Source organism: Pterocles gutturalis, unplaced genomic scaffold, assembly GCF_000699245.1.
Source record: "Pterocles gutturalis isolate BGI_N339 unplaced genomic scaffold, ASM69924v1 scaffold1178, whole genome shotgun sequence".
Taxonomy (NCBI): Eukaryota; Metazoa; Chordata; class Aves; order Pterocliformes; family Pteroclidae; genus Pterocles; species Pterocles gutturalis.
Genome location: NW_010120141.1, coordinates 31,101 through 44,363, shown reverse-complemented (window position 1 = coordinate 44,363; position 13,263 = coordinate 31,101). Strand labels below are relative to the sequence as shown.

General features: G+C 38.6%; 1 protein-coding gene across 1 annotated transcript; it reads left to right on the top strand.

Annotated features, from left to right (window-relative positions):
• The first annotated feature begins 793 nt into the window (after positions 1–793).
• Positions 794–12,920, top strand: APPBP2 (amyloid beta precursor protein (cytoplasmic tail) binding protein 2). Its single transcript, XM_010076768.1, has 12 exons — positions 794–885; positions 2,030–2,181; positions 2,730–2,853; positions 6,978–7,146; positions 7,883–7,972; positions 8,368–8,435; positions 8,514–8,619; positions 9,033–9,157; positions 9,347–9,432; positions 9,845–10,035; positions 10,481–10,646; positions 11,496–12,920. The coding sequence occupies exons 2-12, from the start codon at positions 2,061–2,063 to the stop codon at positions 11,747–11,749; spliced, it is 1,500 nt and encodes a 499-aa protein (XP_010075070.1). The 5' UTR covers positions 794–885; positions 2,030–2,060; the 3' UTR covers positions 11,750–12,920.
• The last annotated feature ends 343 nt before the right edge of the window (positions 12,921–13,263 follow it).

Sequence of the window (13,263 nt, the reverse complement as noted above, 5' to 3'; positions counted from 1 at the left end):
AGGAGCTTCGAAGATATCAGGAATTAATAGCCTGCAATGATTTTTCTGCCATATATTTGTACAGTCCATTTTGTACATATATAAGTTTTTAGTATTCATAGCATAATGTGACAGAAAGCTCTGCAACTACACTATACGTTGCATAAAGAACTATCTCCACGGGTTGCTTTTGATGAACAAGTAATTGATATATTTGCTTATCTGCAGACACAAATCAGTTTGGGCATAAAACTTGCCATTGCTTTTAATAGATGCATGAACAGATTCACTTGTTTTCCCATTTACTTATGCAGGAATTACTTGTGTAAGCTCAGGTATTAAGGGGGTCAGGGCTTGTGCCTGGCTTTAGCTCTGGGTATTGGTGAGTCACTTATTGTGGGTTTGGGGTTTATTTATGTGTATTTATATATAATATAAAATCTGTTTTAATTATAAAATCTATAATACAAAATATTAATTGTATTATTTGCTAACTTCAGGAGTTTTTTGGGTTTGCCTTGGCTGTTTAGCTTAGGTGTTAGTGTTTTATCATGCTGGTGGATATAGTAGATATTTAATACATTTGTAGATAAAACCAGCTTGAAAGAGCCTCAGGAGCTCTCATAGCTTGTGTGCTCACTTTTTAAACACTCGGGTTGTGCTCCTGTGTGGAGATAGTGGAACTATTACTACTTAATCTGCTGTATGTTGATACTTTGAAGTCTAGATTTCATCATAAGTCATCTATACTATTAAGCTAAATTTCCCAGAAGATTTCAGTCTTAAATTTTAAAATTTATTTATATTTTTCTTTCAGCTTTACCAACAGGGCCGTTTATGCCAGCTGGGTAGTGAATTTTGTGAACTAGAAGTTTTTGCAAAGGTGCTACGAGCTTTAGATAAAAGGTGAGTATCTTAATATATTGATAATTCTCATTTCAGCTGTCACCTCTTGATCTAGGTTTTGTATTTAGAAGATGTCACTAATTTTCTTGGTCTTACTAGCCTGTCTATTAACCATAAGAATATTTCTTTAGATTTCCAGATGAATTTGCAAAGTCTCTTTCTCTCTCTTTGTCTCAAAAAATAAAACAATCAGAACTTCTGTGTAAATGGATGAAGTCATCTGTGGTACTTGGTCCCCAGAGTGCTTTCTTTGTTATTGCTGTGCAGGCAGCTGTCGTGGTTTAACCCCTGTAGGCAGCACAGCACTACACAGCCGCTCGCTCACTCACCCACCCAGTGGGAAGGGGGAGAGAATTGGAAGGTTAAAAGTGGGAAAACTCTTGGGTTGACATAAAGAAAATTTAATAATTTTTTTTTGAAAAAGGAAAGCAACAAAGTGGGGAGGGGAAGCACAAACAAGAAAAACAAGTGATGCAAAAAACCCCAACTGCTCACCGCCAACTGCTTAATGCCCGGCCGGTCCCTGAGCAGTGGCAGGCAAAGTATCGGTTTCTTGCTGTTGTGGCAAATCCCCACTGAAGGGTTATCAAACTGATAGGATCGCCACAGTTTAAAGAGTGTTCCGGTCCTTAAGTATTCAAATTTGTGGTGTTATGCTCAGAACTTGACTTTTTTAGGTTACATTCTTTGCAACCAGAATAAGCTTTGAGTCTTTAGACATACCTCCCTCCCATTGTTTGTGTGTGTGTGATGTAAATGCATTTGTCACTGCTCATTTATCTGCAATTTCTGTGGGAGTGGTGGGGTAAGGGTGGATCTGAGGCTTCCCCTCTCTGAGTTTTAGCTGAAAATGTTGTTTTCCAGTTTTAATATTGTTTGGTTAGCTTGCTTTGCTTACACTAGAGGATGTCCTTGTAAAGAACTTTGTGTAAACTCACTTTATCTGTTGAATAATCCAACAACTGTAATCCATTAGCCTTGAGATTGACAATTATGCTTGTATTCATCTGGTTTTGGTTTGAGAGAGGGTTGGAGTTATTGCTCTGAATCACTGCTCATTTGAATTCATGGTGCTCAAGAGCCAACTGACTGCAGTGTTTTAAAAACTTCATATGTAATGAAATTCCGTTTTCTTTTGTTTCAGACATCTGCTTCATCACTGTTTTCAGGCTTTGATGGACCATGGAGTAAAAGTTGCTTCTGTCCTGGCCTATTCTTTCAGTAGACGGTGCTCCTACATAGCGGAATCGGATTCTGCTGTAAAAGAAAAAGCAATCCAGATTGGTTTTGTTCTAGGTAACTGGTGATGATAGGCTGTTTCAAGAATACTTCCTTTTGTGCAGGCTTCAGTTAAGCTAATGCTAATTTTTTTTTTCATGTTAATGTCTGATTTCTTTTTAAAGAACATGTGTGGGTTTGGAATGTAATTTTAAAAAAACTACTTGGTGTCTTAAGAAAAATATATTGGATTTTAATATCTAAGAATATGTAGGCTTATCTTCGCTATCTCAGATGTTTTAGATTTATAATTTGTTTGCAAATGTGATGCTTAACATTAAGACTTTGTGTAATTTTAGTATTGGTAAGTATTTGTTGATAGAAAACTGGGAAAGCCATGTAATACCAAAAAGTCATTCTCAACTGAAGGAAAATTCTTCTACTCTTATGTTTTGTCCTTTTTCAGTTCAGGACTGGAGGGTTTAACCTTGACAGGATTCCTGTATGTAGTCTGCAGTTCTGTGAAAGAAGTAGTCTTCTTACAAGACTTGAGCAAGGCCTTTTTCTCTTAAAAAGGCGGTTTGCTGTTCAAATTTCTGTTTATTCTTGATTTTTTTTTCTCCTAGGGGGGTTCCTGTCAGATGCAGGCTGGTACAGTGATGCTGAGAAGGTATTTCTTTCCTGCCTTCAGTTATGCACCCTTCATGATGAAATCCTTCATTGGTTTCGTGCCGTAGAATGTTGTGTAAGGTGAGCTCACCTTTAATTCCTGGAGGTCTTACTGTGATTACACATTAACATGTTACCAACTGCCTTGGAGCTGTCAAGCTTTAGATGCTTCCTCTAGTATTCTGCTGCACCACAATGCTTTCCTGGCTACAGCTGCAGATCAAAAGGTGCTTGTTTTGTGCTAATACCTGAGTTTTCAACTTGTGAACTGGCAGCATGGTTCAATGGAAGAAACCCACCATTCTGCCTTTCTGCTAACAGGTTTTTTCAAGAGTTTTTGCATGTGAAGGACTGTTATGTGTTGGCATTTGCTGAAATTATATTTGCTGCTATAAGAATTTGCCAAATCTGAACACAAATCATATAAATACAGTTGAGCAGAAATAAAGGGAGAACATCCCTTTCTTGATTCTAGATCAGTGAGTTCTCTTGCTCCACGCTGAGCTGATTAATTATATGGTTAGGTAAATAGCTAGATGTCCAGTTCTTGTGGGCACCTTCAACCACAGCTTAAACACTTGTGAGATTTTTGCTTTTCAGAGGCATTTGGGTTTTGTACCTGCCTTGTTTCTTAAGGCCTGTGGTGGGGTCCCCTGAGATTCAAATTCCATTGACAGAGGCCTCAAAGATTATCACTTTGAGTTTTCAGTTGCTGGGCTCTCATGTCTGTGTATCGAGGTGTGTGCTGTACTGATGCAGGCTGCAGCAAGTGGCCAGGTTGTTTTTGTTGGCAGCACCGTGACTGATCTCTTCTGAATACCTGCGTGCTAGTGAGCACAGTGAAAAGGTTTCTTTTTTTTTTTAACTGCTGTGATGAACAACAAAGTGTGTACTGTATCTACCTGAATATAGGGCAAAACTTGTTTTGGAAAACTGCTCCAAAAAACCCTTTGTCTTGTGTATAGTTTCCCAGTAGCTGCTTATTTTGTGTGCCAACCAGAGGGCCATGGCAACAGTTGCAGCTCTGCCTTATTCTGCCCTGCCAGCTACCACTGGCTGTCGTTCCAGAAATAAGATGATGCTGGGAGAAGACAGGGCACACACGCACACCTTCCTAGAACTGGGGAGTGACAGATATAGTACCGCTGTTACTACTTGGTCCTTTGCCTTCTAATTGATCTAAAAAAAAGTTTCCTAGTTGTATCAGCCTGTTTGGCAAGGTGGAGATGTTTCCTTAAAAATAAACTCCCTCCCCTTCTCCAGAAAGAAAATAGGGTAAAGAAACAACAGCTTACAGCCCACACAGTTGTGGAAAGAAGATTTTTCATTCTGTGCTAGAAAAAAACTTCCTATGTTAGGATGAACTCTTCTGAACAGGAGGTATGAACTCTGGGTAGAGACAGCCATTGCTCTTGCAATGAAAACTCAGGGCCTGCATGTAACATTGAGTCCCTCTGGGCAGCAGTGTGAATGAGGAGACGCTGCTGTATGTTCAGACCTTCAGATGTCTCCTAAGCAATCAAATAACAGCATTGTTTGTTTGGGTATTTATCAAATAGCAAGAACAGTTTCAGAAGTGCTAAGTATGTAAAATCAAATCCTTTTTGTGGGAGAGAGCAGTAATTATATTCTGCTTTGAAGTCATGAGGCAGTAAGATAAATTTTCTGTTGTTGCATCTAATCCCCGCTGTAGAATATCTTGTTCTTAACCACTGTGCTGCACTGGAGTTAGGTGGAGTTTTAAGAGAACAAAGTAAGTCCAGCTTTTGAAAATATGACACCTTTTGAAAAAGTGGCTGATCTTATTCTAAAAGCTAAAAGTAATCTCTGGGAGTTTAATATGTTGCATTAGTAATAGAATGCATTTTAAAAAATATCTAGTTTTGTGGTTTATAGACATAATTTGGTGTTTCTTTGTACTAGCAGTAAATTACATGGAGAAACCTGAGAAAATAGGAAGATTTGAGATTTCTACAGGCTTGTATACTAGTTTCCTGCGTGTGTTGTGCTGCTTTTGGTTTGCTTTCTCTCATTTGTTAAACAATGAGGCACAAATACATAATACAAATACGGGGTTCTCCCACTTCATTGTTTCCCATTTTGATGTTTCTTGGATTTTTTTCTGATGTTTTTGGGCTTCCTAAGCTGCTGTGTAACACTGCGTTTGGTACATTTGTATGCTCATAAAAATTTTTTTTATTTGGGTGGGGGGTAAGTTATTCCCCAAAAGCTATTATTGCAGACATCAAAGAGGATTCATAACTATTAGCATAAATATCCAGAGGCATTTTTTCTTCCTCTTGGCTTTATCTTCTAAAATTCCTTTGGCTTAATAAAGGATTTTTTGTTATTCAAAACTGGATCACATAAACGCCACTTATCCTAGAGGACTGGGTTAGGTTTAGCTTGTTTTTTTGGTTGATTTCTTTACTTTTAGAGACTATCACTGAAGCAGCCAGATATATTATCTTTCCCAGGCACTTATCTGAGTTGCAGTGCTATCCCTGCTGGCTTATACCATTGCATGGGATGTGGGCTCCGTATTTTTGGATGTTGCACAGCAGCTCCCAAGTGAATGGTGTAGGCAAACTAGTTTTCCTCTTTAGAGAAACTTGAATTTCTTAGTTTTTCTCTCTAGTTTCTTTAAAATCCCTGTCTCTTGTTGCTTGAATGTTGGATAGTTTTCTGCTGCCTGTGACCAAGAACACAATGTACTTCTACATCATCTTTAGTTCTCAGACCTCATTTAAGGAAAAATGTGTCTGTTGCTTTTTTCTTTCTGTTCTTGAGCCATGTTATTGGGTTTCTCATTGGAAAACTGGTGGCTGTTTATGTAGCTTGTTTCAGGGGTTTTTTGAAGGTCTCTTCTTTTGATCTCTGCGTGGCTAATACACATCTGCTGTCTGCTTGCATGCTGCTCCCCTCTTGTGAAAATGTCAACTTTATTTCCTTTCTTGTGGGTGTGTGGGTCTCAGGATACATTTCGATAGGAAAGTACAGGAGGAGGCTGTGTTGGGGGTAGGCTGAATTTATAATCCACACTTAGGTGTATTACTTCACTATTGCAGGAGGCATGGCCACAGCAACTTACATCTCTATTCAGGTTTAGAGAAGATAAACATTTATCAAAAACTTCCCTGTTCTTTCCTCCCCCGTAACAGTTTGTACCTTGTGATACACTCCAGTAGATCTCCCAATAAGGTGCTGTACCTGTATGTGAGCTCACCCAGAGTTTCAGCCTCTTTCCAATACAGCATTACATTCTGCTTCGCTTCACTTTGTATATATCTCAGATATGTATATATTTGTGTGTTGTATTGTCCTCCCGATCTGCGAAGGCTTGCCTGGTGGTTTTCGATCTCTGTTCCTCATTGTCTAATCACAGATTTCCAGGAGGGACAGTGGAGGTTAATTCAGCAATTCCATGTGTGCTGAGTAGTGGGCTTTGCCACGAGAAGGAACAGCTGTCTCTTCTTAGCCTGCAGTGGGCAGCAATACAGCTCTGCCCTTTAGGCTTGGCACATGATAACACACACATTTCTCATATATCTCCTTAAAGTAAATAAGTGTCAGCTTACACTAATGAAAAAACTTTTGTTTTAAAGAGATGCCAGAAACTGCAGTGCTGGCTATCATGTTGATTGAATGGGAATGAATATTTTGTGAAGACATCCCCCTTCTCCACCCCCTAAACCTCCAAAACAAAAACATGCCCATTTGGGAAGTGCTGTGCTACTTCAGATTCAGGGAAAAGTACAGAGGTGTGTGAAAACTAGCTGTGTCTGTGCTCATTCAGTATCTGCTTCACTTTGGAAAGGAGGTAGAAGGGATTTGATGCTGTCTATTACAGGGGTTTGGAAATGGAATTTTCTCAGTGTTGAAGAATGGATTTTATGAAAAATAAAACAGAAAGCCACACACCAAAATGGTTCAGGCATTGAATGTGTAAAGCTGCATCAATATGTAAAATCGTTTGACATCTCCAACAGTAAAAGTTCTTGCCATGCAGGAGACAAAGCATGGTGTACTGAAAGGCTATTCTATAAAGAGTTCTTTGGTATTACTGAGTTCAGCTGGTGAATTTTGTTGGGATGAGAACCCAGTTCTGTTGTGAGTACAGCACCAAATTGTAGATCCATGGTACTGCTGCATATCAAAATGGTTTATTTGGACACCATTTAAAGGTATCTTTACATCTTTCGAAGGTTGCTGCATGTTCGAAATGGTAACTGTAAATACCACTTGGGAGAAGAAACATTCAAGCTCGCTCAGTCTTACATGGACAAACTTGCAAAACACGGTCAGCAAGCAAACAAAGCTGCGCTCTACGGGGAGCTGTGCGCACTGCTCTTTGCCAAGAGCCACTATGATGAGGTGAGTGGGATTTTGTTTGTGTTTTTCTTCAGAAAACTGGTTATGAAATCTGCTAGGAGGTTCCGTGACTGGCTCATTATTCAGGTTATCTTTGTAGCTGGATTTCCTTTTTTTTTTTTTTGTTTTTGTTCCTGTGTGGCAGTACCAGAGGAGTACTTTAATTAATTGTTCTGAGTTAGTCTACAAGCTCTTAATGGTACTTTGACCAACATTAAGAAATGATGTGTGATAGATTGGTATGTGTTGGTCATCTGTAAATGAAATATTATAAAATGTGTATTTTAATAGGTAAAAATGAATAGCAGAACACAAGTAACAATTCTTTGCACCTGTTTTATAAAAACTTGTGTCTTAAGTGTAACTGCTGTATAAACTGCAGTTTTCCTTTAACTCCTAAGCACACTGAGCAGGAAATTGTTCTACATAATAGGAATTGTGAAGATTAAAAGATTATAAAATACTCTTTTTGTGTGTGTATGTAAAAGTCATTGTGGTAATACATACCTTAGGCTAGTGTAACATACTTGCACATTCAGTATTAACTTTAAGATCGCTTTTTAAGTCTGTCTTTTAAGACAGCTGAACAAGTTTCATTACACAAGCAATTAAACAGCATTTATTAAATTTTGTAATGTAAGTGGCCAGTGTATTTTTTCAGAGCCAAGTAATGCTTTTCTTAATGTTGCAACGTAGTGAAGTTCCGGCTTCGTTAAGTTGGTGACTCTTTATTCAACAGGCTTATAAATGGTGTATAGAAGCTATGAAGGAGATCACAGTTGGCCTGCCTGTAAAAGTAGTAGTGGATGTTCTACGACAAGCTTCAAAGGTGAATTTAAACATGTTTGTTTTGTAACTGAATTGCTGCCAAGAATGGATGAGGATAGGTAGTACCTCCAGAGTATTTGGGTAACTAGGTCCATTTGATGAGCCTTATGGCATGTTATTTGTGTTTAATTGATCCACTTCAGTCTGAGAAGAAGGTACCTGCTCCCCTGTTTGATCAGCCTGGGTGCAGTACTCACCTTTTGTTAGGCATTTGTGGCAGGATAGGATAGAGGTTTGTTAATGCTGTCTGTGAACCTTCTCTTAAATAACTGAAAAATCCTTTATAACCGTGATGGTACGTTGAAATTAAAATAGTAGTTAGCAACTGCAGCAGTATCTAGAGGAGATGAGTTCTGAGTATACACCTCTTCACATGCTTCCTTTCAACCTGTTTAGGCTTGTGTTGTAAAACGTGAGTTTAAGAAGGCTGAACAGCTGATAAAACATGCAGTATACCTTGCCCGGTAAGTAGCTTTCTGAAAAAACCCTTTTAAAATTACACTTAACGTGCCTCAGTTTGTAATGTAAGTATGTTTCTACAGGGAGCATTTTGGAGCCAAGCACCCCAAATATTCTGATACGCTACTAGACTATGGATTTTACTTGCTCAACGTAGACAATATATGCCAATCTGTTGCAATCTATCAGGTATGCAGCAGGGCTAAATGTCTGTCTTTTATTTCTCTTGATATTCATAATCTCTCAAATGTTTATACTGAAACTTGCATGTGGTTAATTCATAGAGATAGGTAATATTTAATTTAATTACAGAAATACGTGTTCTTCAGAAAAAAATAAAAACCCAAAAAACCCCACAAAAAACCTCCCCCCAAAAAAGAAAAAACACCTCCAACTATGGGGTTTTGCTTCCTTCTTTCTCCCCTTTCCCCCAACTCTTAAGTGGCTTTTATATATTTACCGTCTCAAGTATGTACGTATAGGCCTACAGAATTTCAGAGCCAGAAGGGTTTTTTTTTTTCCCCCTTTTTAACAATGAGAGAGATTAATTTGGGTTTTTTCCTGTATTGACTGACGAAATGGTGTTCTTGTAACTCTTTCAGACAGCTCTTGATATCCGGCAGTCAGTATTTGGAGGTAAAAACATACATGTAGCTACAGCTCATGAAGACTTGGCTTACTCTTCCTATGTTCACCAGTACAGCTCTGGAAAATTTGACAATGCACTGTGAGTACAATTGCTTGAGGTACTGGGGGAAAATTCGGTACTGTAAATAGAGAAAAATGTTCTGAAATGATCCAGGCTTCCCAATTGGTATTTGAATCCATCTGTCTATTTCATTAATGTTTCTAATATTTTCAGTCAGCTGCTAACTTACAAATATATATCTTGAATCTTTTATTTAAACTCTTTCAGATTCCATGCAGAGCGTGCTATTGGCATTATCACTCACATTCTCCCAGAAGACCATCTTCTCTTGGCATCTTCAAAGAGAGTTAAAGGTAGTACCCTCATTGCATTGCTGGACCGTTTGAAACCCGTCGTTCCCATGTGCTGAACCTGTTCCCTGGCAGAGGCAATGGAAATCCAGTTGTTATTTTTCAAATGGAGGTTGCTCTAGAATATTTGTAGTACTCAGTGTTCTCTGTCAACACACTTGTAAAATACTAAAAAAAAAAAAAAAAAACTTCTTTAAAACTTAGCTGGAAGACTTTGAGGTGGAGCAAAAGTATAGAATATATATTGGGAGCTTGGTATCTGGTCATACCTGTTTGAAAACAGTCTGTAATAACCATAAGGCCTGATGAGATGTCTCCCGAGGTGTCTGGGGTAGCTGGCTTTCTGCTGCCCCCAGTCGGGATCCGTTTCGGTTTGGAACACAGTAACGGTGTGTTTTTTCTCTCCTGTACTCAGCACTTATTCTGGAGGAGATTGCAATAGACTGTCACAACAAGGAAACTGAGCAGAGGTTACTTCAAGAAGCTCACGATTTACATCTGTCCTCACTCCAGTTAGCTAAAAAAGCCTTTGGGGAGTTCAATGTACAAACAGCAAAACACTATGGGAACCTGGGAAGACTGTATCAGTCCATGAGAAAGTTTAAGGTACAATTATATTGATGTAAAGGCCATGACTTAAAATCTGCAAGGCATCTATAAATCTGTCACAACAAATGATGATTTTTCAATATCCAGAATTCATAACTCGGTTGGTAGTTTTATGGTTGGAAGACTTGTGCTTCATAATTCGTGTCTCCAAAGCTTTGCGTTTAAAAAAAAAAAAAAAAAAAAAATCCATTAAGATACATGATGCCTTCAGAGACAGGGTGACAGCAATTTTGACAACAGAACAAGTGATCCTATTTGCTGATCCACTAAGAATTTGGAGAACTTGATTTGGCTTTGGCTTTTCTTAGTTTTTGCCGTTATAAAATACTCCAGACTATTTAGCCACTACTTAGTTACATTTCCTTAAATCTTCCCCTTGTTTTGTCTTTCTCTGGTGTGGCGAGTGGTGTCTGACTGACCTATGTGAATTTGATCCTGGCAGGAAGCAGAAGAAATGCACATCAAGGCAATTCAGATTAAGGAGCAGCTGCTGGGTCAGGAGGATTATGAAGTTGCCCTGTCCGTGGGTCATCTAGCGTCTCTCTATAACTACGATATGAATCAATATGAAAATGCTGAAAAGCTTTATTTGAGATCCATAGCAATCGGTAGGTGATTCTTAACATGTGTGACTATAGAGTAGTTTTAATACTACAGGGAACATTCTTAAAAAGCATATTAAAGTTTTCAGTAAAGAACTTAATGAAGTACCAGATGTTTTATTTTGTATGTATTTTCCATCTACGTATAATGCTTTTTCTTGAATGTTCTCCCAGGAGCTGAATTGTGAAATTGTGTTAGTGCTCCATCAGAGTTCATTCTCGAAAGCATCTGGACACTGACTAATTAAAAGCTTAAGTGTTAGTCTTTAGACTGCATTCTGGACTTGCGGCTAGAACTTAAGTGCAGAATGTAGTTAAAGTTTGAAAGAAATGGAGAACTGTTGTGCCCATGAGCCCAACTATACTCTCGTTAAGAATGTTTCTTGCCTGTTACCATTTGCAGTATCAAATGCGTCTTAGGGCCATGCTGTAGCTCAGATTTAATACGATCTTTGCTTCGTACAGTTATGTAGAGTGTGTTACAGAAAAAATTATGGTTTTAAGGTGGAAAACTGAAAAAACTTGACTATGTAAGTTGAATTTGGAGTAAAATTGTGACACAAAATGGCTGCCTTCTTCATATGACGGGTAGATTCTCTGCATGTAAAGCTGTGGTGCAATTAATGATCTGATTGTAGCTTCCCTGAGGACAAGTTACAATATCCTTAGTGTTAGATTTCAAACCATCATCTAGGAAGCTTGCATGTTGCTTGTGTTCTTGATTTAACGTAACAAAAATGTGGTGATCTGCTGTAACAAAAGGGTTGGTGCTGTTGGTAAAAATGACGAGAAATAAGATGCAACCTATGGGGGCGGATAACCTTTTTAATTTAGTTTTATTTTGGATTTCTTTAGGAAAGAAGCTTTTTGGTGAAGGATACAGTGGACTTGAATACGATTACAGAGGTCTCATTAAACTGTACAATTCCATTGGCAATTATGAGAAGGTTTTTGAATACCACAATATTTTGGCCAATTGGAACCGGTTGCGGGATCGGCAGTTCTCAGTCACAGATGCTCTGGAGGATGTAAGCACCAGCCCTCAATCCACTGAAGAAGTGGTCCAGTCTTTTCTGATGTCTCAGAACGTTGATGGACAGAGTAGCTAAGAACTTGGTCAATTAACCAGTTAAGGTTTTTTTCCCAGGTTACAGGGGGAAAAGTCATACTGTGAAATCTAAACCATGTCGTTCTCTGGGGGCTGGAATTTGCATTGAAACACTGGTCCAGTCTACTGAAGAGTGCCCATACGGATGAATGTGTGTTAAATTGTTATCAGCATGTGTATGGCATGTTTAGTTCGGCTCACATTTTTAACGTGGTATTCCTGAAAACCCCTTCTTTCTCTCTTCTTTCAAAAGAAGCTACTTTGCAGAAAGTCTGCAAGAAAACATTAAATAAAACTGTTTGAGTTCAAAAGAGTTGCATTCTTATTATGAATGGAAGGTTTCATCAAGAGCTTTCTTCTGATATATAGAAAGAATAATTGCTGTACTCTAAGAAGTTGTAAGAGAGGTCTTTCTGCTGTATGCATTGTAGCAAAGTTAATCGTAAATATCAAGAAAAGGGAGAATGCCCTAGCCTTGGCTGCTGCCTTATGAAGAAAAGTGGCAAAGAACCACTTTGGAGAGCAACATACTCTTTGAACCATGATAGGTTGTGAAGCCAGTAACCACCGTATGTTGTTTTAATATCCTGAACTGGACCAGTGTTCATCTGTAAGTGATAGAAGATCCAGTAGACCAGCAATCTGAGTTTTCTTTGGTACCAACCAAGAGTGCTAATCTGAACAGGACCAGGAAAATCAAAAGTGGACCAGCCTGCTAGAAATAGTTTTTGGACCAGTGGCTTTAATTTAATATTTCTGCCCCTGCATTCACTTTTACAGTAGAGTTATTTCATTTAGATGTATGGTCAGTGCAAAATTATATTCATGTAATAGATACAAAACTAGGAAGTGAACGTTCTTTAGCGGTTGCAATGGCATGTCTTTACCTAGTAAGCTTCTACAAGTATCGGTGTCAATGCCACAAGCAAAAACTAGAAACGCTTAACTATTTGCTGCAGCCATCTTTTTTCCTTTTTGAATGGGCTTACTCTAATAATTGAGGTAGTAACTTGTTTATACCAGTTCAGTTTTGTATTACAATCCAGTTCCATTTTATGTTTCTGGAGAATACAACTTATTGTACAGTTTGCAGGGGTCAGCGGAAAATGCCAAAAAGCACAACAGGTCTTTTTTGTGATGCTTCATTTCTACATTAAACAATAGTACAACCAGAAACTGATTCCTTTATATTAATTTAAAAAGCAGAAGTCAGCTGTAAAGATCCTTTAACAATGCCTATCTCACTAGCTTGTCTTAATTTTTCTTCTGTTTGGCGGGGGGGGGGGGGCTGCTTGGGTGGGGGTGCTTTGGGTGGGGGGGGGGGGGGGGTGCTGCTTGGTTGTGTGGTTTTTTGGTTTGGGTGTTGGTTTGTGGGGTTTTTTTTAATGTTGAGGTCATACTCATCTGAAAGTCTGTGTAACATAGCAAACTAGGAACAACTCACTGCTGTTACCTCAGTTCTTACAGCAGCACAAACAGTGCTCCTGTGGTTAGGATTCTGTCACTTGTGCGTTT

Bases quoted from the DNA above. Each gene is read 5' to 3' on its own strand.
- APPBP2 (XM_010076768.1), top strand. From the start codon at position 2,061: ATGGACCATGGAGTAAAAGTTGCTTCTGTCCTGGCCTATTCTTTCAGT. The intron at 9,158-9,346 runs GTGAGTACAATT...AAACTCTTTCAG, and splicing joins GGAAAATTTGACAATGCACT to ATTCCATGCAGAGCGTGCTA. The intron at 10,647-11,495 runs GTAGGTGATTCT...GGATTTCTTTAG, and splicing joins TTTGAGATCCATAGCAATCG to GAAAGAAGCTTTTTGGTGAA.